Source organism: Xiphophorus hellerii, chromosome 19 (assembly GCF_003331165.1).
Source record: "Xiphophorus hellerii strain 12219 chromosome 19, Xiphophorus_hellerii-4.1, whole genome shotgun sequence".
NCBI lineage: Eukaryota > Metazoa > Chordata > Actinopteri > Cyprinodontiformes > Poeciliidae > Xiphophorus > Xiphophorus hellerii.
The window spans coordinates 21,775,699-21,799,288 of record NC_045690.1 but is presented as its reverse complement, the minus strand read 5'-3'; the positions used below and the strand labels follow the sequence as shown (position 1 = coordinate 21,799,288).

Here is a 23,590-nt window from a genome sequence, read left to right as displayed (position 1 = left end):
GCGGCCGGAGCGGGTTGTAGCCGGAGGGTGGAGACTCGGCAAGCGGAGAGGAGGGAGGCAGCGGGGATCTCAGCTGGAGCAGAAACAGAGAGAGAGAGACAGAGAGAGAGAGAGAGTACGGAGGGAGAAGTGTGTGTGTGGATGTACTTTGCTCGCCTCGCTCGCCAACTGAGTGTGTGGATACTACTCCACAGCGCTGGATGCGTGGGGGCTTCGCTAAGAAGAAGAGAGAGAGAAAAAAAAACCTAAAGAAAGGTAGGATTTTAAAAATATTTTTTCTTCTTTCTCTCTCTTTTTTTTAAAGTGGCAGGCTATGTGGGTCAATTTGAACCAAAACAGGTTGTGTTCTGGAGGAGGAGGAGGAGGAGGGCTTCCTCGTGTCCATGCTGTCGTTTTGAGATTGATGCCACTGGCTGGTCGGCATCATGGAGTCCCAATGAAATCAGTCAGATTCTCCCCGCTTTGAGCCCTGGCGACGTCTCTCCTCTCTCCATGCATCGGCGACGGGGAGGTGGGAGGAGAGAGAGAGAGAAAGAAAGAATGGACTCCGTTTTCTTTCGGTCGTTCTTTCTCTCCCCTCACCATTGGGTTGCCCTTAGAAAGTGAAGCCAGAGGAACATCTGCTTCTGGGGATGGAGGTAGAAACGGCAGCGTGTTGGGTTCAGGCATAGTGAGAGGTTTTCTGGCGAGAAGAACCGGCGCTGGTTGACCACACACCAGCTCCAGGCGGATGTCCAGACAAGGAGGAGAAGGAGGATGGTTGGTTGGTTGGTTGGTTGGTGTTTTCCTACGTCGCTCAGCAGACACCGCACGACTGTCAGAAATCCAAGACAACAAAACGCAGACGTGCCTCTTCAGCCCCTCCACCACCCAACCCCTGCCTCCGTTCCGTTTCCTCACGAAGGCTTCGTCGAGCTCTGCTCGCGTTAAGTCGGCCCAGTGGTGTTGCTTTCCACGGGGCCCACGGCGAGCGCAAGCCGTGAGTCATAAATTACGCATGCGCTCACGTCCAGGCGGGCCGGAGCGCATCTAGAATACAAACGGCGGTCTCGGACTCACCGGGGGTTCAGACCGGAGGAGGCGTCTGGCCGAGCGACCCGCGGTAAACAAGCCCAGGAAGCGAAAGGCACCGTGAGAGGGGTCAAATGTCACAGACGGAACGCAGAAGGGATGAAGAAAATGATTGACCTCTTGACTGTCTGAATAGATGTCCACTTTAAAATAAAAGAACAACAGAGAGGCAAAAAGCCACCAGTTTGAGGAAACAGAAGTCCTGAAGACTGTGTGTGCGAATGTTGCTGTGGAAACCACAGGAGAAGTCTTGGTCCTCAAAGGGACGGCGTGGGGGGTGATGAACAGGATGCTGCGGCTCGGGCCACTTCAGCATTTGTACTCAGTGCTCTTTGTACATACTCACAGTGGAGCTTTTCTGAAGACTAGTCGACTTTACCCTGTGACCATGAAAGGGTTCAGAAAGAAACATAAAGGTTTAAAAACTAGTCGCTGAATCCGAGTGAAGACCCAGTTAACGTGGATTTTTACACGTCCACTCATTCTCCACTGAAGCTTCCTAAAGCTATGATACGAGACCAGACCTGGCAACAAAGTTTGCTGGACGATAAATTGTCCCAGAAGTTATTGCCTTAAACGGGAACATTGTTGTTTCTGACGTGTTCAAGTGATATAATAACGCAAGAACACAAGCTTTAAATTAGAGTGAAGATTAAACTCTGGACCTGGAAGACATTTCAAATATCCAACATAGATTAACAAGACAACAGAAATGATAAATAAAATGAATTATGAAGTCTCTGTGAACGAAGTTGATGTTGACTCAAGACTTTTGTCATCCAGTTTTTGGTAGAAAGAGGAAAAGCTCGTTTTAATTGATCATGTGATTAATTGGTTATGGCCTCTATGAGACAACAATTTTCTTTTGAGTCTAAACTGAGAGAGAAAGACTTGTCTCACCAATGGTGGCTATATCTGTAGTTTTAGGGTTACGGTTTCCAGGCCTCAAGTTTTTCGGGTCACGTCTCGAGTCCCGGCGTCATTTTAAATACATTAAATCTCCGGGAAATAAGTTCCTTCATTCATTTAGGTCCTCGTCTTGCTACACAGCACTCTGTTGATTTGTTCTCACCTGCTTCATGTCACTAATCTCCTCCCTAGCCGTTATGTCAGCCTGTTTTCTTCACTCCTTGTCAGTTCTTGCTGTTCATTTCTCCCGTCCAGCTGCTCTCCTCAGGTCCTGTCTCGTCTCTTTTGGCTCCGCTTCTTGTTTTTGCGTGTCGCCTTCATCTTCAGCGCGAGATTCCGGTTTTTACATTTGATCCAAACACGCAGCAAAACTTGACAGTGGCGGCATTATTTTGTGGGAAAGGAGTTTCTGCAGGCGGCGGCACAGAGGCTGGTTAAAGCTAGAAGCTGGAAGCTGGATGGAGCTGAACATGGGTTGATCCTGGAGGAAAACCTGAAAAGATGCAATGATTTAGATCAAAGCATAGTCACGCATTTGAAAGGGCCTAAACAAAGTCCTGACCTAAATCCAGGTGAGATTCTGTTGCAAGCCTTGAAAATGGCAGTTCACTCTAAAGATGTCTGAACTATTTTCCAAAAAAGAAGAAAAAAAAGGGGGGCAAAAATTTCAATTCAATTCATTTGGTTTATTTATATAGTTCTGATTCACAACGAATGTCTCAAAATGCTTTGTTTTGGGGGGTTTTCTCCCAAAAATAAAAATATGCATTATATATTAAATCATTCCAGTTGCATTGACAGCATCACAGTCATTTTGCATTCATTCAAATTCAGATGCAATCCGCTTCCATTTAGTAGAAAGCTGTGAGATCGCATTAAGTCGCTGACTTCGCAGCAACCTCTCCCCCTGAACCGCGGACAGCCAGTCGCGTCAGGCCTTTCATTTTGCTGCAAAGACGAAACAAAACGACACACTTTCTTAGATTTGAATTTGTAGAAATGTTTGAAAGCAATCCTTCTCTTCCCACGCAGCAATCATTCAACGCCTCGTGTGTTGATGGAAACATGAAATTCAAAACAGTTTGCCTTAAGGTTTGTGGTTGTGATGTGGCAAAGTGCAGAAAACCTCACATGTGGGCTTTTGCAACGTCCTGTAAGTCTTCTGTTGCCCGGTTTCTGATCTAAGGCCGATCTTATCTAATTCTTAAATAAAAGTTTCATGACAATCTAAAAATTAGTCCAAAGTCGGTTAACACTCAGACCACACGTCAACCCAAAGCTTTGGACTTATAACAAATGAAAAAGTCAAAGCGATTCCCCGTCACCGTGGACTGAAAAAGTTCTGAAACTTATCCACACCGGTTAGTCCGCAAGTCGGAGCCTGAAACGGTCCGATCGCCTCTCCCTGCAGAACCGAGCCATCCCTCATGTTTGTAATGACTCTTAACGTCTCAAACCAAATGCAGAGACATCCTGTTTGCGCTCTTCGTGACAACTGAAGCAGAGGGAGCGCAGCGAACCAAAAACAAGGCTGATTGAAACCTAATCTGTGTCACACAGAAGGAAGTCAAAGCTAAACGTCGTTTCAGTGAGCGCAACAAACTGCTGGGTAGCGTTTGAAGAGAAGGAGGAAAAAAAAGAGCAGCGATATCTGGCTCCACCTTTGTTTTTGTGTTTTTCTGCGTCATCTGCAGTCAATATTTCAGAGAAAGAAAAAAAACATTCCTTTGTCACTTGCTTGGATGCAACAAAGAAGCCCCACACCAGGCTGCACATGTTTGATTTAATAAACATAACAGAACACATTTGCGCTCCCTGGAGCAATGACTTTCCACCCCGCTGCCTGCCTGACTCCCAGCGGAGGCACCGTTTCCTGGCCCTCCCTCCCCACCCACCTGCCTGCGGGACCTAGATTAACCTAAAACACTCACAGGCACACAAACGCGTGTGTTATTCACATGCACGTTCATGCAGCCGGCAGGATAGGCGTGGCACGCTGAGGGTGGCACAGGTGTCCAGGCGAATCGAAGGAGCGAGGGAGAGCTGGTGTGACCGAGAGGCAGAGAAAACAAGAGAAGGAAGTGAGGAGGTACTCTTAAAAAAGACTGACATGCATGGCGGTGGGTTCTCAAAGATGTTCTCCTGAATTGGATGAGGTCCGATCACTTTGGAAGCCGTTGGCGTACAAGTGGGCTCATCGTCATCTTCAAGAAACTTGGTTGAGAGGATTTCAGGTTTGAGAAGTCGGGCACAATGTGGCCTTGAAAGGTGGACATGGTCAGCAAGAATACTCAGATAAGCGGTGATGTTTAAATGAATCTTAAGAGGCGTTAAGAGACTAAGTATGTCTCTTACCATGTCCCCTACACCATTACGTCATCAGTATCAGCGTTAACCGGTGGAATAAGGCAGCATGGATCCATGGCTTTCATGTTTTTTACACTAATTGTGACCCTAAAATTTGACTCGAACTCAAAACACTGAGTTCCTTTAAATCTAGACTAAAAACCCAGCTGTTTAGAGTTGCTCTTGAAATAAAATCATAAAACATAAATCAATAATCTGATGTGTAATCACGGCAAAATCTGATTTTGTTGACTTTGTGTTTTTATGATGTAAAGCACTTTGAAATGCCTTGTTACTGAAACGTGCTATACAAATAAAATTTGATTGGTTGATGATTGATTTATTGATGACAACAATTTTCCAGTCTACAGCTAATTAATATATGTCATTGCCTAGAGTCGATGCGATAGTGCCATCAGTTTCATGTTGCTAGCTAACAGGGAAGTTGTGTGGACATCAACTATCGTAAAAGCACTCCTTCCTTTTAGGGTGCGTTCACATCTGTTTAGTCCGCTTTAATCGAACTCTGGTTTGTTTCCCTAGAAAGTCCGGTTCGTTTGGGGACCAAAAAAAAAAGCTAACTCTGGTCTGCCTACAAACCTAGGTTTCAGTTCCTAGTGAACATGAGGATGCCAAGAGGATTGGAGAATGCTCCAAAAACAGAAAGTGGACTACAGAGCAAGGCATTCTGGGTAAATACAACCAAAACAAACGCGAGAGTCTAGAAATGGCTTGTAATCTTTTACTAAAGACAAAAGAGAAATTCTACAGCTGGTAGAATTTGACGCCTCTCCGTGTTTGTTTACATTTTGTGAAGGAGGAAGTGGCGCTCATGTCTTCTTCAGAAGTTGTTGTGTAATTTATTTCTGTGGTTCTTGGGAACAGGTTTTTCAAAGGGTGTGGTTCGCTTCACAAGCAAGACACGCCATCCGAAAATGCAACAGGTGCTGCAATTTTGGTCCCTAATCGAACCGAGTCTACCGAACTACCAGGTGTGAAAACATCCTCTGAAGGATTTCACCTTCAAGAGTTTTTAAAGCCGTTTTGAAGATTACAGCAGGTCTAACTTTTTAAAACGTGAAGCCGTTGCCTGCTGCTCAAGTGCCAAAGCTCTGAAAGTGAAGGAGGCTCAGTGTCACTCCCAGCATGACCTCTGCAGCGTATAACAACCTAACAGCTTGGCTCTCGCTGTCCCACCGCTCTGTGCACACGAGGGACAGGTGTCCCTTTCTCATATTCAAGGGCAGGTGGCCGTGCTGTATTACATCCTGTAGTCAATATTGTCTTGATTTTCCTGACAACTCTGGAGGTCAGGTTGAAGTCACTTCTTCTGACTGCAGTCAGTGGTGAAGCCACTTTGGAGCATCTCGTTGGTTATATCCTCACTCAGCTCAGTAAATCTGACTTTAGATGAGTGAGTGAGCAACTTGCTGCCTCTGGTTTCAGAGTGACCTTGCAGGGCGTCGTGGTGTGGTTATTGCTGGTTCATGACGGAGGACGGTACGGTCACTGTGACGACGCTGCCTGTGAGTGCTACCACATGTTCAGTCATTGTTGCTAGTATTTTTTTTAAACATTTTTTCATAGTAACTTCCATTCATAAAAAAATCTTAAGTTTTAGTTCGTCTTTGTCAGGGATATACAAAGTAACTCCCGTTTCTTTCCCGTTTTTTTCATGCCTTTCCATATATGTTGGTATATATTTTTCATATATTTGACTTGTGATTTTAACATGTACAATTTCATTACTTAAATTACAGAATAAATAATACTTTAAAATAATGGTGCGTTTAATTTAATTTGTTAAACCATCTGTAGCATTTCTTTCTCAAGCATCAAGTTCGTTTATTTTTAAAATTGGGACAATATTGGGAAAATCCATGTAATCAACATTTTCGTGCAAAATACACGAAAACAGTAATAAATACAGGGATAAAAAAACCCACAAAATATATTCAAATACTTTAAAACAAAAGGACACATTGTACAAACTCCAGACCACTAGATGGCGGTAATGCACAAGTGTACAGTTTTCAGAAACCACAGCTAGCGTTAGCTACAACGATCTTGTAGCTAACGCTAGCTGGGAAACCTTAGAAGGTTTTTCAAGGTTTATTTGGAAAACCAGGAAGTACAACCATTTGATAGAAATGTACTTGATCAAAATTAAGTTAATTAGATAATTTTATCATGTCTCACCACAAATTTAGACCTACATTGGCTAAATTAATAGAAAATAGGTTGAACTGCTGTGCCGCTGGAACCAAACATTTCAAATATCTGACTTGTGATTCATCAGCACAGACAGAGTGTCTGCAAACTGTAGCATGAGTTTCAGTAATTTTATTACTGAGTAATTTCTGCGTCAGCTACGTAGCACTTCTAGAAATTTTGCAGCAGTCACGCCTATTTTCAGGTTAGAAGAAATCTTTAGTTGCGATGCTCATGAAATGGAAATTTCTTTCAAATGACCAAAAAAATAAATAATAAATCTACAGCAGCCCGGTTCACCCAGAGAGCAAATTATGTCTGCTACACTCCCTAACATATCATTCTTCAGCTAAACCAGAAGTTGGAAGCTGTGATACTTTTATAAGATAATCATGCCTTATTATTGTTCACCGCAGCAACATGTAAGCAGAAGGAACTCAGTCAGCAGTGTGTGAATTCATTGATTGATTCATTTTTCACAGTGGAGGAGTTGGGGAGGCTAGCATCTATCTGCAGCGACCAGCGTCAGACATACCACTCTCTCGTCAAAGGGCATGTCGTTAACTTTTTAAGTTGGGTTTCGATGTTTGCTGCCCGTTTGCACCTGTTGCATCTGTTACAAAAACCTGGTAACCAAAAGACGAATACATTGTGTTGTACCTAACATTTTCAATTGCAAGACCATCTTAATTTCCCAGTAATGGCTGTGCCCTCTAAAAATGAAACTGCAGTTGGTCAACTACACAAAAAATCAGTCTATGAGACGCAAGCTGCTGCAATTTGCACACCTTTGTATGTGCTGTCGTCTAAACCCGGAGTTATAAAGGTCCAGTCAAGGTCCAAAGATTTGTGGATTACGAGTCAATAAGACTCGACTCATAATCCAGTCTGATTGAAATTAAGTTCCGCAAATAAGTTTCTAGATGTACAAAGTTGGTAGGTACATCTAGTCTGTATTTTCAAATGTTTTGGAAGCTTTTCTAGTTTACAGTTCTGCTCTACTTTGTGTTGGTTTTTGACATAAAGTCCTAGTAAAACACTATGAAGTTTGCGGTCGTTAGGCAACAAAATGTGGAAAAAGTTTTAAGAGGCGCAAAATTAAGGGATGTGTTTGACATGGATGTCTGGATTTTGGTTTCAGGTGAATTCATGTTTACATATCCAAATATAACAAATTAGTGATCCTCATTTGGACTGGTACAGTTGTGTTAAAACCAGCCCCTGCATCGCAGCTTAGAGACAAATACTGTATTTCAGTGGGAAGCAAAGTATAGAACCACTTTTCTGCTGGTTGCTGGTCTGAAAGCAGGAAGTGATTGTTTCTGAATAAAATCTGCCATCGTTGTAGCCATAGTGTTAGGAAAATTGTATTAGTAATTATCAAATATTTGTTGTATCATGTAGCTTTGTAATTACATTTTAGATAATGTTTCTGTGTGTTAAATAACTTTGATTCTATCCTGAGACTTCCCTGGGAAATAGAGGTAACAGCTACTCTTAGCAGCTGTTGCCTTGCAGGACTTCCTACAAGACAGAGGTGTTAATTGCTCCCAGCAGAGTTTTACATGCCTGACAATAAACTCTGCTCTGTGCTTCTTTGTGATACAAAGCCGTTGCTTTGAAGCTATGCAACGTGTCTGGAGAAAGAAAGATTTAGAGTATAGATAACATGTGTCTAGATTAGTGAATGTTATTTAGCGCTGCAACCATGTTTTGACTCCACCCTTTTAGAGTTGCAGCGCCCCGTGTGGCAGGGTTTCCTAAAGATCAATAAAAGAGAGGAACAGACAGATGTGTTGCAGAGTGGTTGGAGATTTGTGACTAAAAGCACATCTCTGTCTGCTCTCCTCGCGAGTATAACAGAATCTAACTCTCTTGTCTTTCCTGTATTTGTTTAAATTGTCTCTAATAGGTATTTAGACCTGACACATAGACAAATGAAAAAAGCGTGAAAGATTTCCAAGTACAGCAAATTTAGTATTCACAAGGCTTTAAAGGAGCCTTAAGATAACTCTGCGGAGCAGTTGCTTCCTTCCTCTTTGCCATCCCTGCAGACCTTTTGCAGGTTAATCACTTGTTCTCCAGGGTCCAGATGGCTTAGCGAGAGACACATTTTTAATTATCACGCTCCGATTTCACACCCTGGGCACGGCGGAGGGCAGAACACCCCCTGCCTTTCGCACAGCGTAAAGACAGAGAAGAGGGAGGTATAAATAAAGAGAGGGAGGCGCCGTGCGTAGCAGAACGCGAACGATCGTCACTCTCTCCACAGGTCAGGAATTATATCTCCGCCAGGATATTTCCAGCCGTGCTTAATCACTCTTTAAGTCAGCAACACCCTGAGCTATAATCACATCAGCAGAGGGCCTCGAGATGAACACAGACCCCCTGAGGTCCCAGGGGAGGAGGTTCAAAAAAGCTCTCCAAATGGCAAGGGAAGGATGACGGAGGGGGTCACATTGATTCAGTGGTCTTAGCAGCAGGGCAGAGAACACTGGGGCGAGGGTGGGAGGTGTGGACGGGTTCTGCTCCTTCAATGAACACCTGTCAGCCCCAGAGGGAGGGATGGGAAGCAGAAGGCTGGAACATGGGAGGGAAATGGATTTTCCTCTCCGCGCAGCTCGGCTCGAGGCGCTTCGCCGGCGTTAAAGGAGGGAACGAAAACCGCCAAGTCGAAGAAAATCAATTCAAGAAACGCGCTTACACGTCCCTGTTGTCTTCTCTTCTCATCCCGTGATCTTGATAATTGCGATGATGCGAAACTGTTCATTCAGAAACTAAGCGCAACAGCTTCTTCTTTTTTTCGAGGAATAATTTGCCATCTCCTCTGTTTTTTTATGTTCTCGTTTTTTTTTTTTGCCTTTGCAGCAGTGAACTGATCTAAAAAGAATATGAGAGCATCATCAGTCGGCAACACCTCTTTATTTCATTTTCCTTTGTACAATGTGAAGACTACAATGATGTTTTTTTAAATTTAAAAATAAAAGTATATTAACTTCCGTGTCAGTAGATCAATTTATTGCCTTTATGTCCAAGGAAGACGACTGCTTCCAGTACTCCCAGTCTGTTTGAAGAGTCTTTGGTTGAGCACCCAACCCACTCAGCTTACAACATAGCCTTCCTTTTTAAACACACAGAAGCTTAAAAGATTAACCACATTTTAGTTTGCTTGTTTTTGTGCCTATGAATATATATATATATATATATTTTTTTTAACAGTTTTGTAATGTAAAACAAAAGAATAAGCGATTGGAGCGTTGTGGTTCTGTACGCCAGGAAACATCGATGCACTTCTGCTCGACTACTCCAATGTTTTCACCTGGTTACCACGCCAAAGTACAGACACGAGAGAGCAAACGTCATTATGGTCTGATGCGTGCCATGCTCTCTGTGTTTGTTCGTTTGCACAAGACCTGAACAAATACAACGTGAACCAGTTATGATCATGTGACTGTCACGTGAATTCATCTCCAAGGAGAAAAGGTCAAAGTCAATAATAATAGGGATAAGTGTGTTTGTGCAGACCTCAGAATGACTGGTAGAGTTTTTAGGAACAATAAAAGCACCTTATGCTGCAATAAGTAATTGAACAAATGTGTTTAGAAGGGGGGAAAAACATATTGGGCAATGACGAGCAGGTTCCCATCTTGAGCTACTTAAAGGTTTGCGTTATTTTTTGAGCAACGCTGCTTGTTTCTTGTCTTGACTCGTGTGCTTGTGCATCTAAGAATGTTTTCTTCGTGTGTGCTAAGCAGGGATTCACGGATTCACAAGGATTTAGGCCTCTGGGCTGGAGCCAGTTTTGGTGCCCAATTCACTAAAAAGTATCTTCATTATTTTCAAATCATTGAATATTGCTTGAATTTATAGAAACACTAAAATATTAATAGAACTCACCTGATATCGACTTGAGAGTTTATATAAGATACAATATTGCAAAACACGCATTCTTTTAAAAAAAGACAAATCTTTTGTACCCCCGAAAAATTGCCACCCTGGGTTATTGCCACTGTAAGCCCAGTCTGAAGTCTGACACACATTCTCTTTTCAATGTATTACCCCGTATCGGACCAGTAGAAACCAGTTCAACCAGTTTCCATGTATCCTTAAGGTTCAGAGGTCAAAGGGTGCTCCCTTCACTCTGTTCTAGATTACATGATTTGCACATTTTCTTAGGAAAGCTTTCAAATTGGCCATATATCAACTTAAATTTATAAAGACCCAAAGGAACCAGTGGGTTATATATTCCCATTCTCTGTCTGTGAACAATGGAATCATATTTATATCACAAAGTAGCCATTCAGGATATTGTCTCAATCAAAAGTGCTCCTCTAACATCTCTAATTTTTTATGCCTTTGTTATTCCCTAAGCAGCTCTAGCATTGCGTGAATATTTTTGGCTCGGGGGGCTGGTCCGGTGTTGCTGCTGAGGTTTTGTTAATGGATCCCTCTCTGTAATGACGCTTTAATGTTGCATCCTGCCCTGATTTATAACGGGTGGGATTCCCTCCCTTGGTGGAGCTACTGATGTGCAGTAATTGGTCCATTTATCAGAGGCAGCCGAGGACGGAGACGCAGAGTCACACATGTTTTACGAATGAATCTGAAAGCAGAGAAGATGGAGGAGAGTAGCTGAATGTGTGTGTCAGCGCGGAGAGAAGAGAAACCTAAAGGGACAGTTTGACATTTTGGGAAATGCTTTTGTGCTCTTACTGAAAGTTGACTCCCAGTAGGCTTAAGTTGCCAAAACAGGCATCAGCTTCTTTTTTTGTTCTCCACTTTGCTTTGCACTTATTTCGTGTGATCAGGAAGCAAAAGGAAATCCGTATAGCCTTACAAAAGCTTAGTCTAAATATGCACTTGCTTTGTATTTATTCCTATCATCATCTTCAGATTTCAAATACTTCAATTTTAAATGGTGGGTAATATCAATTTTTTTGAGCTCTACATCATGTTGTAATGTGGTAACATTAAAACTACATTACAAGTTACCCGGGGTGTTGCCTTGATTCATTCATGTTTGTGTGAGAAATCCTTGAATCTCCTGTGGCAGCCATTCAGAGGTGGCTGAAAACTTGCTCTCACAAAGCGCCTCCTCTTTACCCAAAGCTTTGCTTCCAGCTGCCAAGTCCTACAGACTAGCGGCAGCAGCGATGAGCAAACGGAACTGCACGTCTGCCGAGTTCGTCATACGAACCACTTCTCAGCCCGACGCTCCTAAGAACGGTTACAAACGGCATCATGGAGGAGTATTGTCATGACATGCAGAAGGGGGAAGTGTCGGAGAGCGTTGGAGCTTCTTAAAGAGGCAGTGGCCAATTTTCAAGGCGTCAGATACGGCTATGATTCGAAGTCAGTTTTTGAAATACAACTGAAGGTATTTAGTTATGTGATTGCACTATGAAATGGCATCATGTCCCTGGAAAATATATTTTAAAAATAAAGTTGGCCGTGTGCTTTACTTCTTCTCTCTCTTGTGGCTTTCTACTGTAGGTGACATGACCTAGGGGGCGCCATGAGGCGAAAATAAGACTGTCACTTGGGCCAAGAACAAGCCTTCTGTTGCTTTTTTGCATATTTAGAGAATCATTATGGATTTCACACTTTGTGAAAGCCATGAAATATTCTTGAAGTTGATCGTGGTGAGTCAGAGTTAAATTAAAGGTCTGTTTCTGAATAGAGTCTTAAATATTTTAAGATTTCAGCTGGATTATTCTACACTGATTCTTTAAAACACAGCTCCGAAACCTACATTTTATTGTTACTTAAAGCTGAATTTCTCTGTTACACGTGGGGGAAAAAATGGTTCTTTATTCTCTCTAAAAGAGCGAATCCAATTTTTTTTGTTATGAATATCTCTCATTGGTTGACGTAATAAAAGGTTTAGAGGAATGCATCTGGAATGCAGAAACGAATTTGTGCAGCGCTCTGATTCAGCCTCTCTTTTCCTCTGTTTCCATTTTCCTTCCTGCAGACGGAGAGCGTGGCAGACGCAAGCCTCTGACCGAGCGGGTGGCAGACACCAGGGCAGGAGGCGCAAGGAGGAGCAAGCAGACAAGGTAAGACAAAGCAATAAAACACGGCGTCAAGCTGATTGTTTTTGTCTTAAAGCATGAATGATCTGCGAGGAGGTCAGGCTGCGGCCCAACCAAATTCCTGCAGAAATCAGTTTGGTGAGAAAACATGAAAACATTTCACTGCAGCAGATGGAGAGGGGAGAATGACTTTCCACATTAAAGCTGAAACTCTCCAAACTACAAGTCGTACTTCATGTAGTTTAGCCCCTTCTTGTTGCCTTTAGGACGTCGGCCATTCCAGACGGAGGATCTGCTTAACGTCACCATTTCTTCGGCCGCTTCTCTGCAGATATGAAAGTGTCAGGGAGGAACTTAAGCAGCAGGGTGGCTCTCAGTTTAGTATCGCTATCTTTTGTTCTCAAATTGTCGAGGTAGGTATTGTAGTGAGCGAGTTCGCACAACAACAACAAAAAAAAAGTGTCAATCTCAAGACGAATACCTACCACTTGGCCGCCAGACCGTGTCTCACACAATGTAATATTCCAGCCTGTTTTTGTAGGAACAGCATGAAGTAGAGACTGTCGCTGCGTTTCCATTGACCTTATGGTTGTGCAAATTGGAATTAAATAATAAATTTGCTCAATAGAAACAAGACCATTTCGGAAAAAACTCGGAAAAAAACGAATATATAAATTTTAAAAACCATCCATCCATCCATCCATCTTCTTCCGCTTATCCGAGGTCGGGTCGCGGGGGTAGCAGCTTCAGAAGGGAGGCCCAGACTTCCCTCTCCCCAGCCACTTCTTCTAGCTCCTCCGGGGGAATCCCGAGGCGTTCCCAGGCCAGCCGAGAGACATAGTCCCTCCAGCGTGTCCTGGGTCTTCCCCGGGGCCTCCTCCCGGTGGGACGTGCCCGGAACACCTCACCAGGGAGGCGTCTAGGAGGCATCCTGACCAGATGCCCGAGCCACCTCAACTGGCTCCTCTCGATGTGAAGGAGCAGCGGCTCTACTCTGAGTCCCTCCCGGATGACTGAGCTTCTCACCCTATCTCTAAGGGAGAGCCCAGCCACCCTACGGAGAAAACCCATTTCGGCCGCTTGTATCCGCGATCTCGTTCTTTCGGTCATGACCCAAAGCTCATGACCATAGATGAGGGTGGGAACGTAGATCGACCGGTAAATCGAGAGCTTCGCTTTTTGGCTCAGCTCTCTCTTCACCACGACGGACCGGTACAGCGCCCGCTTGACAGCAGACGCTGCGCCAATCCGCCTGTCGATCTCCCGCTCCCTTCTTCCCCCATTCGTGAACAAGATCCCGAGATACTTAAACTCCTCCACTTGGGGCAGGACACCCCCCCTGACCCGGAGAAGGCACTCTACCCTTTTCCGGCTCAAGACCATGGCCTCGGATTTGGAGGCACTGATCCTCATCCCGGCCGCGTCACACTCGGCTGCGAACCGCTCCAGCGAGAGCTGCAGATCACGATCTGATGAAGCCAAAAGGACCACATCGTCTGCAAAAAGCAGAGATGAGATCCTAAGGCCACCAAATCGGATCCCCTCAACACCTTGGCTGCGCCTAGAAATTCTGTCCATGAAAGTGATGAACAGAATCGGTGACAAAGGGCAGCCCTGGCGGAGTCCAACTCTCACCGGAAACGAGCCCGACTTACTGCCGGCAATGCGGACCAGACTCTGACACCGGTCATACAGGGACCTGACAGCCCGTATCAAAGGGCCCGGTACCCCATACTCCCGGAGAACCCCCCACAGGGCTCCCCGAGGGACACGGTCGAACGCCTTCTCCAGGTCCACAAAACACATGTAGACTGGTTGGGCGAACTCCCATGCACCCTCCAGGACCCTGCCGAGGGTGTAGAGCTGGTCCAGCGTTCCACGACCAGGACGAAAACCACACTGCTCTTCCTGAATCCGAGGTTCGACTATCCGACGGACCCTCCTCTCCAGGACCCCTGAATAGACCTTGCCAGGGAGGCTTAAGAGTGTGACCCCTCTATAATTGGAGCACACCCTCCGGTCCCCCTTTTTGAACAGGGGGACCACCACCCCAGTCTGCCAATCCAGGGGAACTGCCCCCGATGTCCATGCGACATTGCAGAGTCGCGTCAACCAACACAACCCTACAACATCCAGAGCCTTAAGGAACTCCGGGCGGATCTCATCCACCCCCGGGGCCCTGCCACCGAGGAGCTTTTTAACCACCTCGGCGACCTCGTCCCCAGAGATTGGAGAGCCCAACCCAGAGTCCCCAGGCTCCGCTTCCTCAGTGGAAGGCATGTTGGTGGGATTGAGGAGGTCTTCGAAGTACTCTGCCCACCGGCCCACAACGTCCCGAGTAGAGGTCAGCAGCACACCATCCCCACTATAAACAGTGTTGGTGCTGCACCGCTTCCCCCCCCTGAGACGCCGGATGGTGGACCAGAATCGCCTCGAAGCCGTACGGAAGTCTTTCTCCATGGCCTCTCCAAACTCCTCCCACGCCCGGGTTTTTGCCTCAGCAACCGCCCGAGCCGCATGCCGCTTCGCCCGCCGGTACCCATCAGCTGCTTCCGGAGTCCCACAGGCCAAAAAGGCCCAATAGGACTCCTTCTTCAGCCTGACGGCATCCCTCACCGAAGGTGTCCACCAGCGGGTTCGAGGGTTGCCGCCGCGACAGGCACCGACAACCTTGCGGCCACAGCTCCGATCGGCCGCCTCGACAATGGAGGCACGGAACACGGTCCACTCAGACTCCATGTCCCCCACCTCCCCCGGGACGTGTTCGAAGTTTTGCCGGAGATGGGAGTTAAAGCTCCGTCTCACAGGGGATTCCGCCAGACGTTCCCAGCAGACCCTCACAACACGTTTGGGCCTGCCAGGTCTGACCGGCTTTCGCCCCCACCACCGGAGCCAACTCACCACCAGGTAGTGGTCAGTGGACAGCTCCGCACCTCTCTTCACCCGAGTGTCCAAGACATACGGCCGCAGATCCGATGAAACGATGACAAAGTCGATCATCGAACTGCGGCCTAGGGTGTCCTGGTGCCAAGTGCACATATGGACACCCTTGTGCTTGAACATGGTGTTCGTTATGGACAATCCATGGCGAGCACAGAAGTCCAGCAACAGAACACCGCTCGAGTTCAGGTCGGGCGGGCCGTTCCTCCCAACCACGCCCCTCCAGGTCTCACTGTCATTGCCCACGTGAGCGTTGAAGTCCCCCAGCAGAACAAGGGAGTCCCCAGGAGGAGCACTCTCCAGTACCCCCTCTAAGGACTCCAAAAAGGGTGGGTAATCTGAACTGTCGTTCGGCCCGTAAGCACAAACGACAGTCAGAACCCGTCCCCCCACCCGTAGGCGGAGGGATGCTACCCTCTCGTTCACCGGGGTAAACCCCAACGTACAGGCGCCGAGATGGGGAGCAACAAGTATGCCCACTCCTGCCCGACGCCTCTCACCTTGGGCAACTCCAGAGTGGAAGTATGTCCAGCCCCTCTCAAGGAGACTGGTTCCAGAACCAGAGCCGTGCGTCGAGGTGAGACCGACTATTTCTAGCCGGAACCTCTCGACCCCACGCACTAGCTCCGGCTCCTTCCCCACCAGAGAGGTGACATTCCACGTCCCAAGAGCCAGTTTCTGCAACCGAGGATCGGACCGCCAGGGTCCCCTCCCTCTGCTGCCACCCATCCCACACTGCACCCGACCCCTTTGGCCCCTCCCACGGGTGGTGGGCCCATGGGAGGGGGGGCCCATGTTTCCTCTTCGGGCTGAGCCCGGCCGGGCTCCATGGGTAAAAGCCCGGCCACCAGACGCTCGCCATCGTGCCCCCCCTCCAGGCCTGGCTCCAGAGTGGGGCCCCGGTGACCCGCGTCTGGGCGAGGGAACACCAAGTCCAAAGTTTTCCTTCATCATTGGGGTCTTTGGGCTGCTCTTTGTCTGGTCCCTCACCTAGGACCTGTCTGCCTTGGGTGACCCTACCAGGGGCATGAAGCCCCAGACAGCATAGCTCCTAGGATCATTGGGACACTCAAACCCCTCCACCACGATAAGGTGGCAGCCCATGGAGGAGCTTAAAAACCTTTTGCGCTAAAATAAGTTGGTTTTTCGGCTGCATCAAAATTAGTATTTTTGGCAAAACTGCAATGGAAACACTTTTTTCCACATCACGCGGGTCACGTGATCTGCAGCTAGATGTTACTACTGATGGAAAAGACGAAGAAGACGACAGGAAGTGGTAGCAGGGCGATGGCCTGGCATAATTTTGAACAACGTTTGGCATAAACAAACTTATTCACGTGGGATTTTAATCGTGTTTCTTATTTAATTGGAACACCACAATTACAAAATTGTGTTGTTTTTTCAACTTTAGCAGAATATTGACTTTCAACATTTGTAATAGAAAGGCAGCTCGTGACATGAACTGAAGGAGCACGGTAAAAAGATGCAGGTGAAGCAACATGTAGTGCCAGTAAACTGTTCAAACCCCCTGCAAACCTCACAAACTGCTTCTTACAGCCACGTCTTAGCAACAGCTGATCTCAACTGATTTCGAAATAACTCGTCGAAGATTAAAAGATGTGCTGCAGGTTCATTGGCAAAGGAAATAGTTTAGAGTCCTCTACAAAATAAAGACAATTGCCTTTATTCATCAAGTCATATATGCTCTAGGACAAAGGCAGAAGATCAAACTCTTGTCCCTAAACTCCGTCTGGTTTTTACCAAACTCAGAAAAGTTCATCAAAGAACAGGTGTTTTAACCAATGCATTTATAGACTGAAAATGGTGGGAGTTTTTAGTTTTACTGCATATAAAATCAGGTTTTTCAATATTTGACCACTAATCAGATCCGATAAATTCTGATCTTCAGTGACCGGTGCGTCTCATAAGTTTCGGTTATGTATTCATTATGTCTTACCTACTGTTGCTTGTTAGGAAACAGAAGCAGGTGAAACGCGACTTGCTATTTACGTTGTAGTTTAGTGAGTATCTTAGAAATGTTTAGTGATTAGATTTAACAACACAAATCTAAAATTTAGTTTTATTTCACAATTTCCTCATAATATCTCAAATTTTGCAGGTCCAGCGGTAAAATAGGAAGGTTGTTTCATGGTGTAGAGGTTAAGGAAATTACCGTACGTATGTTAAAAGTTGATGTTAGCATGCTAAGTTAATTTAACCGTCAGCCCATTATCATTTATTTTGACCGATGTGGTTGCGTGCTACTTGTGGTGTATTAAAATGTGTGAGAAAACTACTGGGTTTTTTTACCCAGAGTACCTGGCTGTTAGTTTATTAGTTTATGACCGTCTACTTCAGCTAAAAAAAAAAGAAGAAAGAGTGAACAAATCTTCATAAAATGGGCTATTGTGACAGTGTTTTGCGTAAAAATGGAAGACCTACTTCTCGGCAGGCATCCCAGAAACCTTAAAGTGTGACATGAATTACTATCAATAGTCTGAAGATGCAGTGTCCCGTTTCGACGTCCCCCGAGTGATAAAACAATATCACGACCTTGCTGTGTGAAACTCAAGGTCTGATTTCTGATCTTTGGGCTCTTGCAGTAAGTTTGCACCCCATTTTAAACAACTCCAATAAATCTTTCCATTTCCTGTTTGACAGCATATGCCCGTACAAGGAGCTGAACTCGTCAGACTAACAACAACCAGGATGGTTCGGCTGCAGCGACTGTTTAGGTTACACGATGTTCGGTCTACCGCGGGTCCTTTGTAGGAATCCTCCTCAAGCTGCCGCTGGGTTTGCACTGACGACTTTCAGAGATGTTCCAGCTGGAAATGCTTCGAACAGACCAGAATTCAACAAAATATGGCCAAGGCTTCGACTGTGGGAATGAGTCCGAGCTTTCTGCACAGAAAACTACCTTGAAAAACTTTAATAATTGTGGTGTATTCAGTAAAGTCTTCTAAAAAAAAGAGAGAAAAGCTAAATGACGCCAATATTTAGCTATTGAAAAGCGAATAATAGATGTGTTAGACCACACTGTGGTCAATTTGATCATTAACTTTACATCAGTGTGTGCTAATCGGCATGGGGAGGAAGCATTTTTGTAATTCCACACGTTATTGAATTACACAAGTCAACTCTTTAATTATTAGATGGACTATTGCTCTGGTAGTCAGCTTTTAAAACAGTGCCATAAGAGTCTATAACAGAGTAACGGCTGTCACTCTTTTAATTGCAACACCATGTCCAACTTCATGTTATTTCCAAGTACATTTTCTTCCAGTCATAATATTTGTTGGGGGAAAGCCTTCTTTCAGTCAGGCATCCAGCAACAGGTGGAGGAGGGGAAGCACTGTGTAATTCTATGCTATAGCAGAAAAGTCCAGAACGTCCAAATTATCATTCTGACATGTGATTAGTGAAACTGAATTGACGGGAAAAATTTGTGTTTTTAAAAAAAGATAACTTTTTATTGCCTTGTTGTTGGTAACTGGTGACCCGACGCTAGGTTTTTAATTAATACAGTAGCTCCCTCAGCCAGATGAGCAGATTTGCTACCATGGGACATTAATATTCATAGATTGCTCCCTGCTGAGGTCAGCACTGACCTCACACTGAGTCACACCACAGTGCACACACACACACCGATGACGGAGAGCGACGCAGGGATGATTGATCTAACACCACGAAGGAGGAGGATGCTGTTTATGAGACCCTGATCTGTAAAATCGAACACGGGGGTGTAAATTAGCACCGTACACTTTGTAGACAACACTTTATGGAAAGCAGTTCTGAACAAACTAAACTATATAAGGTAACAGTAATGTATGTGGTCACTGACAGTGATAAAAGGCAATATAATAGTGTCCACCTTATGAAACATTTTCTAGCAGATTGTTGGGGTATAACACATTCAGATTACAAAAAAACAGGGTGATTATACAAAAAGAAGCAGATGCTAACTTCAGTGTCATCAGCAGCTAACAGTTTGCCAGTTAGCAAACATTGGCAAAGTGTTAGCAGCATTCACATTGCCAGGGCTAACGCGTTGCAATGTTTTGGTCTTGTCCATCATTCAAGAACAACTTCCTCTCTTACTTCAAAATATGAGTCTAAAATATAAATACGATGACGTATCTATGTAGATACGAAAGATACACACTTTTGTATCTTGGACAATAAGCCAATAGTCACCAAACAAAGTCAGATGCTAACTATGTGAGAATTGTGGTTGTTTAATACTAGGAGATCTTATGTCATGAGATTTCAATTACACATCTATTGTCACCTATAAAAAACTACTCTATATGTGCATTATTACATTTACCCAGGTATTTTGGAAACACTGAGACTTCCAGCTGTGTTTAACACCTCCAAGCAAATATCTGTTTTTTTGTGACAAACATTTTTCAGAGTGGGTCTGTTTCCAATAAACCTTAAATGTAAGCGGAAGAACGTTTTAGTTGAGAGAGTGAGGTTCGTGTTTCAGCTGCTCTTACACTGCTTTAGCCGCTCTGGGAATCTTTCTGTTAAACTTTGATGCTGGTAATGTTGACATTATTGCCACCTACTAGAGGAGAATGTGTATTACAGCATTTTGATAGGCATCAACTGCAGACACTGATTTTTCTCTTTTTTTTCTAAACAGAGGGCAACAGGAAATGGTGTAGTTGCGACTGAAGTCCATGTTGTCGAACCAAAATCTAAAATACATGATAATTTACAGAAACACAGACGAGTGACTATTTGAATAATTCTGAAAAAGTAAAATAAAATATAAAAAATATGGTCAAGAATTTTTTTTTTTTTACACAAACATCCATCGGATCACTCAGTATTCTTTGTGCCATTGTTTATCATCATGGCAGTTTTTTATGAAACCACTTGTACTTCTCATCTATCTAACTACTTTGAACACAATGCTGGACAAAATGTCACCGTCCTTTTTTTCTTTTTCTTCCTCCCACGTCCTCCTCACTGTCAGGGGCTGCCTAGCAACAGGCACCATAAATAATACACGCCTGCATCTGTATGTGCAAGTGTGTCTCTACTGGCATGTGATAAGAAACAGGCTATCTGCTCCTAGCGCTGCGTCTTTGCGTGCCGGTGTAGTGCTGCTCACCCCCCCCGGTGCAGTAAAATGTCTGGGATGTTTCAGCCGCTGTTTCCTCCACGCAGGCTGAGCAGACAGGAACTGAGCGGGAGCGCCCATGGCGAGTAACAACACGGCCAGCATCGCACAGGCCAGGAAGCTGGTGGAGCAGCTGAAGATGGAGGCCAACATTGACAGGATAAAGGTGAACTATTTGCATGTGTGAATGTGTGCAGGTGTTCTTTTTGTGCTCGATATCAGGGGCGCCGCCACGAAACGTGGGCCCCGTGACATGGGTCAGGAGGGACGTGGCAACAGATACGCTCGATATGAACTACTTGTTCTGCTGTGTAGTATGTGCTTTCAGAAATGATGGACCGGCTCAGTTATCAAAGTTATCAAGTCTCACAAATAATGTTTGATTATTGTTATTACTTTCGTAGGTTCTGAAACCTGTTGGGCCAATTTATTGTTATGGCATTTCAAAGGTTATGATCAAAATAAGTTACCTTTTGCTGACAGATTTTATTTATTGTGAGTGGGAGTTAATGTAACACTTCCTAACCTCAAATCAATAAATATTCGATAAATTTGAATGTTTTTGTAAAGTCCATTTATTTCAGCAACCTTATCACTAAGTGTAACACAATATACTTTATATACACAGACAGATGATTGAAAGCCTTTATTCTTTTAATTATAATTTTCCGCTTACAGATAATGAAAACATTACATTTTCGTCATCAATACAAAAATATATTTTTATCTCAGAGATATAGCCTTGTCGAAAAGTAGGTTTAATACCTGCTTGAATGTTATACATTTTCAAAAGGTACTTTGAATCTGGTTAATCATCCTTATCAGAACACACATTGTAATTTACTGGATATGACTGTATGGACATATGTCAGATTTTTCGCCCACACATAAAAAAACACAGGGTACTTTCCACTTATCATTAACGTAATGACATTACAGCAATATAAAATTAGTTTAAAAAAAAAAAACTCAATTTCTTCCATTGCATCTGGAAATGCAAGAAAGTTACACAATTCTGGAGGGAGATTAAGCAAGTTCTAGAGACTATACTAGGTATAGAACTAGTTCTTGACCCCAAATTGTTCATTCTAGGTTTATACCCTGACAGACATCATATGTCCAGAAAAATTATTACTGCCATGGATTTATGTTTACTGCTTGCAAAAAGAGCCATAACACTCTCATGGAAGAGTACCAGTAAACCAAAATTCATTAACTGGATTAATGAAATATCCACAACCTTACCAATGGAAAAGATTACTTTCATTATAAAAGGGAAGCTATTGCTATTTCAAAATATTTGGGGTCCTTTTATGGAATATATAGAAAACATGGATATGAGGGGTGTCAATGGATGAGTTATAGTTGCGGTTGGTTCCCTGCAGTGTCCTAAAATGATCTTCTTTATTTGTATACTTGACTACTTTACTTTTAATTAAACATTCCAGTTTGTATTTTCTGAACCATGTACAATACTAAAATAATTTGGGCTAATTCCTGGAAAATAGAGAAACCGTTATTGTTGTAATTGTTGTTTCTTCTCAGTTGGGTTTGGGGTATTGCTTTTCTTTTCTCATATACTCTGTATGTAATTTGTGCTGCTCTAAAAGATCCCATAACGACCTGGCATGCAAGGAAAGACAAGTTGAATGTTGGACAATAATTTAACTACCCTGGACTTTTCCTTTGATGTGAGAGCACACGTATGTCCTGTATATTATTGGAAACATTGTTGAAAAACCAATAAAGACAATGTTGGGGGAAAAAAAACTCAATCAAATGAAGTTGCTGTTGAGCTTCAGCTCATGTAGCCTAGCATGTTAACAATACTAGAGAACTTTTTGTGGATCTCATAAACGATACATTTTAAAACCCAAGCTTTTGTACCAATCTTGTTCTGAACTAAGACTAAACAGGTTCCACAGCTTTAACTCTGAACTCTAGCGTAAAGCTCACTGGTTAAACTTAGTTTGGTGTGTGTGTGTGTGTCTAATTCCAGGTGTCCAAAGCAGCAGCAGACTTAATGTCTTACTGCGAAGCTCATGCCAAAGAGGACCCCCTGTTGTCCCCGGTGCCAGCGTCAGAAAACCCGTTCAGGGAGAAGAAGTTCTTCTGCGCCATCCTGTAAACCCAGCATGGCCGCCTGCTGCCGGAGGGACTTTGAACGCAGACGTTCAGAACCCGCAGAAATCGTCTAATAGGAGGGCATCGCATTGTCCTCTCAAACGCTTGGCATTTAAAGAGATCCAATCAACAGAGTAAACATGTAACCAATGAAGGGGGTGTTATGTTTTTTTTTGTTGTTGTTGTTTTTTTGGAGGATATGCGGCATGTAGGAGGGATTTGTACTTTTAGGTGACTGAAAAGGGAAGATGATGGGAGCGATAAACACCCAGGGACGTGACGGAAAACCAATCAACCGACCGGGTTTTCAGGCTCTATTGTGTATAAATTTCAAAAACAGATGAAGTCATGGATATTGTTTTGTTGCTGTTTGGGGACCATCAGGTGAAGCACCACAGGGACAAGCAGCCAAAACTCTTGACGCCGCCCGATTATTATTGGAATGTGTCATTTTTTTTAATTTTTGAAGTTGTTTGCGTTTTTACCAATTTCACCGAGATAATCTTTCTATAACTGTACGTAGGTGACTGATGAAGCCTTTATCTTTTGCTCTTTCTTTTTGTTTTATAAACCAACGGGTTAGTGAAAGCTTCTTTTTTTTTTTTAAATCGCGGGACGTTTCTCTCTGTACACCTGTCTGAAAGTCTTCAGTCTTCTGTGAATTGTACAAATACGATGCAGTTTGTCTCCTTCGGACTCAATCCCTCTTTCTACTGTTTGTACAAAGTGACTAGCAGATAAACTGTGCTGTGGCGTGAGCTCGACATGTTTGTGTTTGTATCATTAATTATAACACGAAAAGGTCAAACTCTTCTTCCTT

General features: G+C 44.1%; 1 protein-coding gene across 1 annotated transcript; it reads left to right on the top strand.

Annotated features, from left to right (window-relative positions):
* The first annotated feature begins 4 nt into the window (after window positions 1–4).
* Window positions 5–23,534, top strand: gng2 (guanine nucleotide binding protein (G protein), gamma 2). The gene is made up of 4 exons (XM_032547230.1): window positions 5–255; window positions 12,512–12,596; window positions 20,694–20,812; window positions 22,646–23,534. Exons 3-4 carry the CDS (start codon window positions 20,726–20,728, stop codon window positions 22,772–22,774), a joined length of 216 nt encoding a protein of 71 aa, XP_032403121.1. The 5' UTR covers window positions 5–255; window positions 12,512–12,596; window positions 20,694–20,725; the 3' UTR covers window positions 22,775–23,534.
* The last annotated feature ends 56 nt before the right edge of the window (window positions 23,535–23,590 follow it).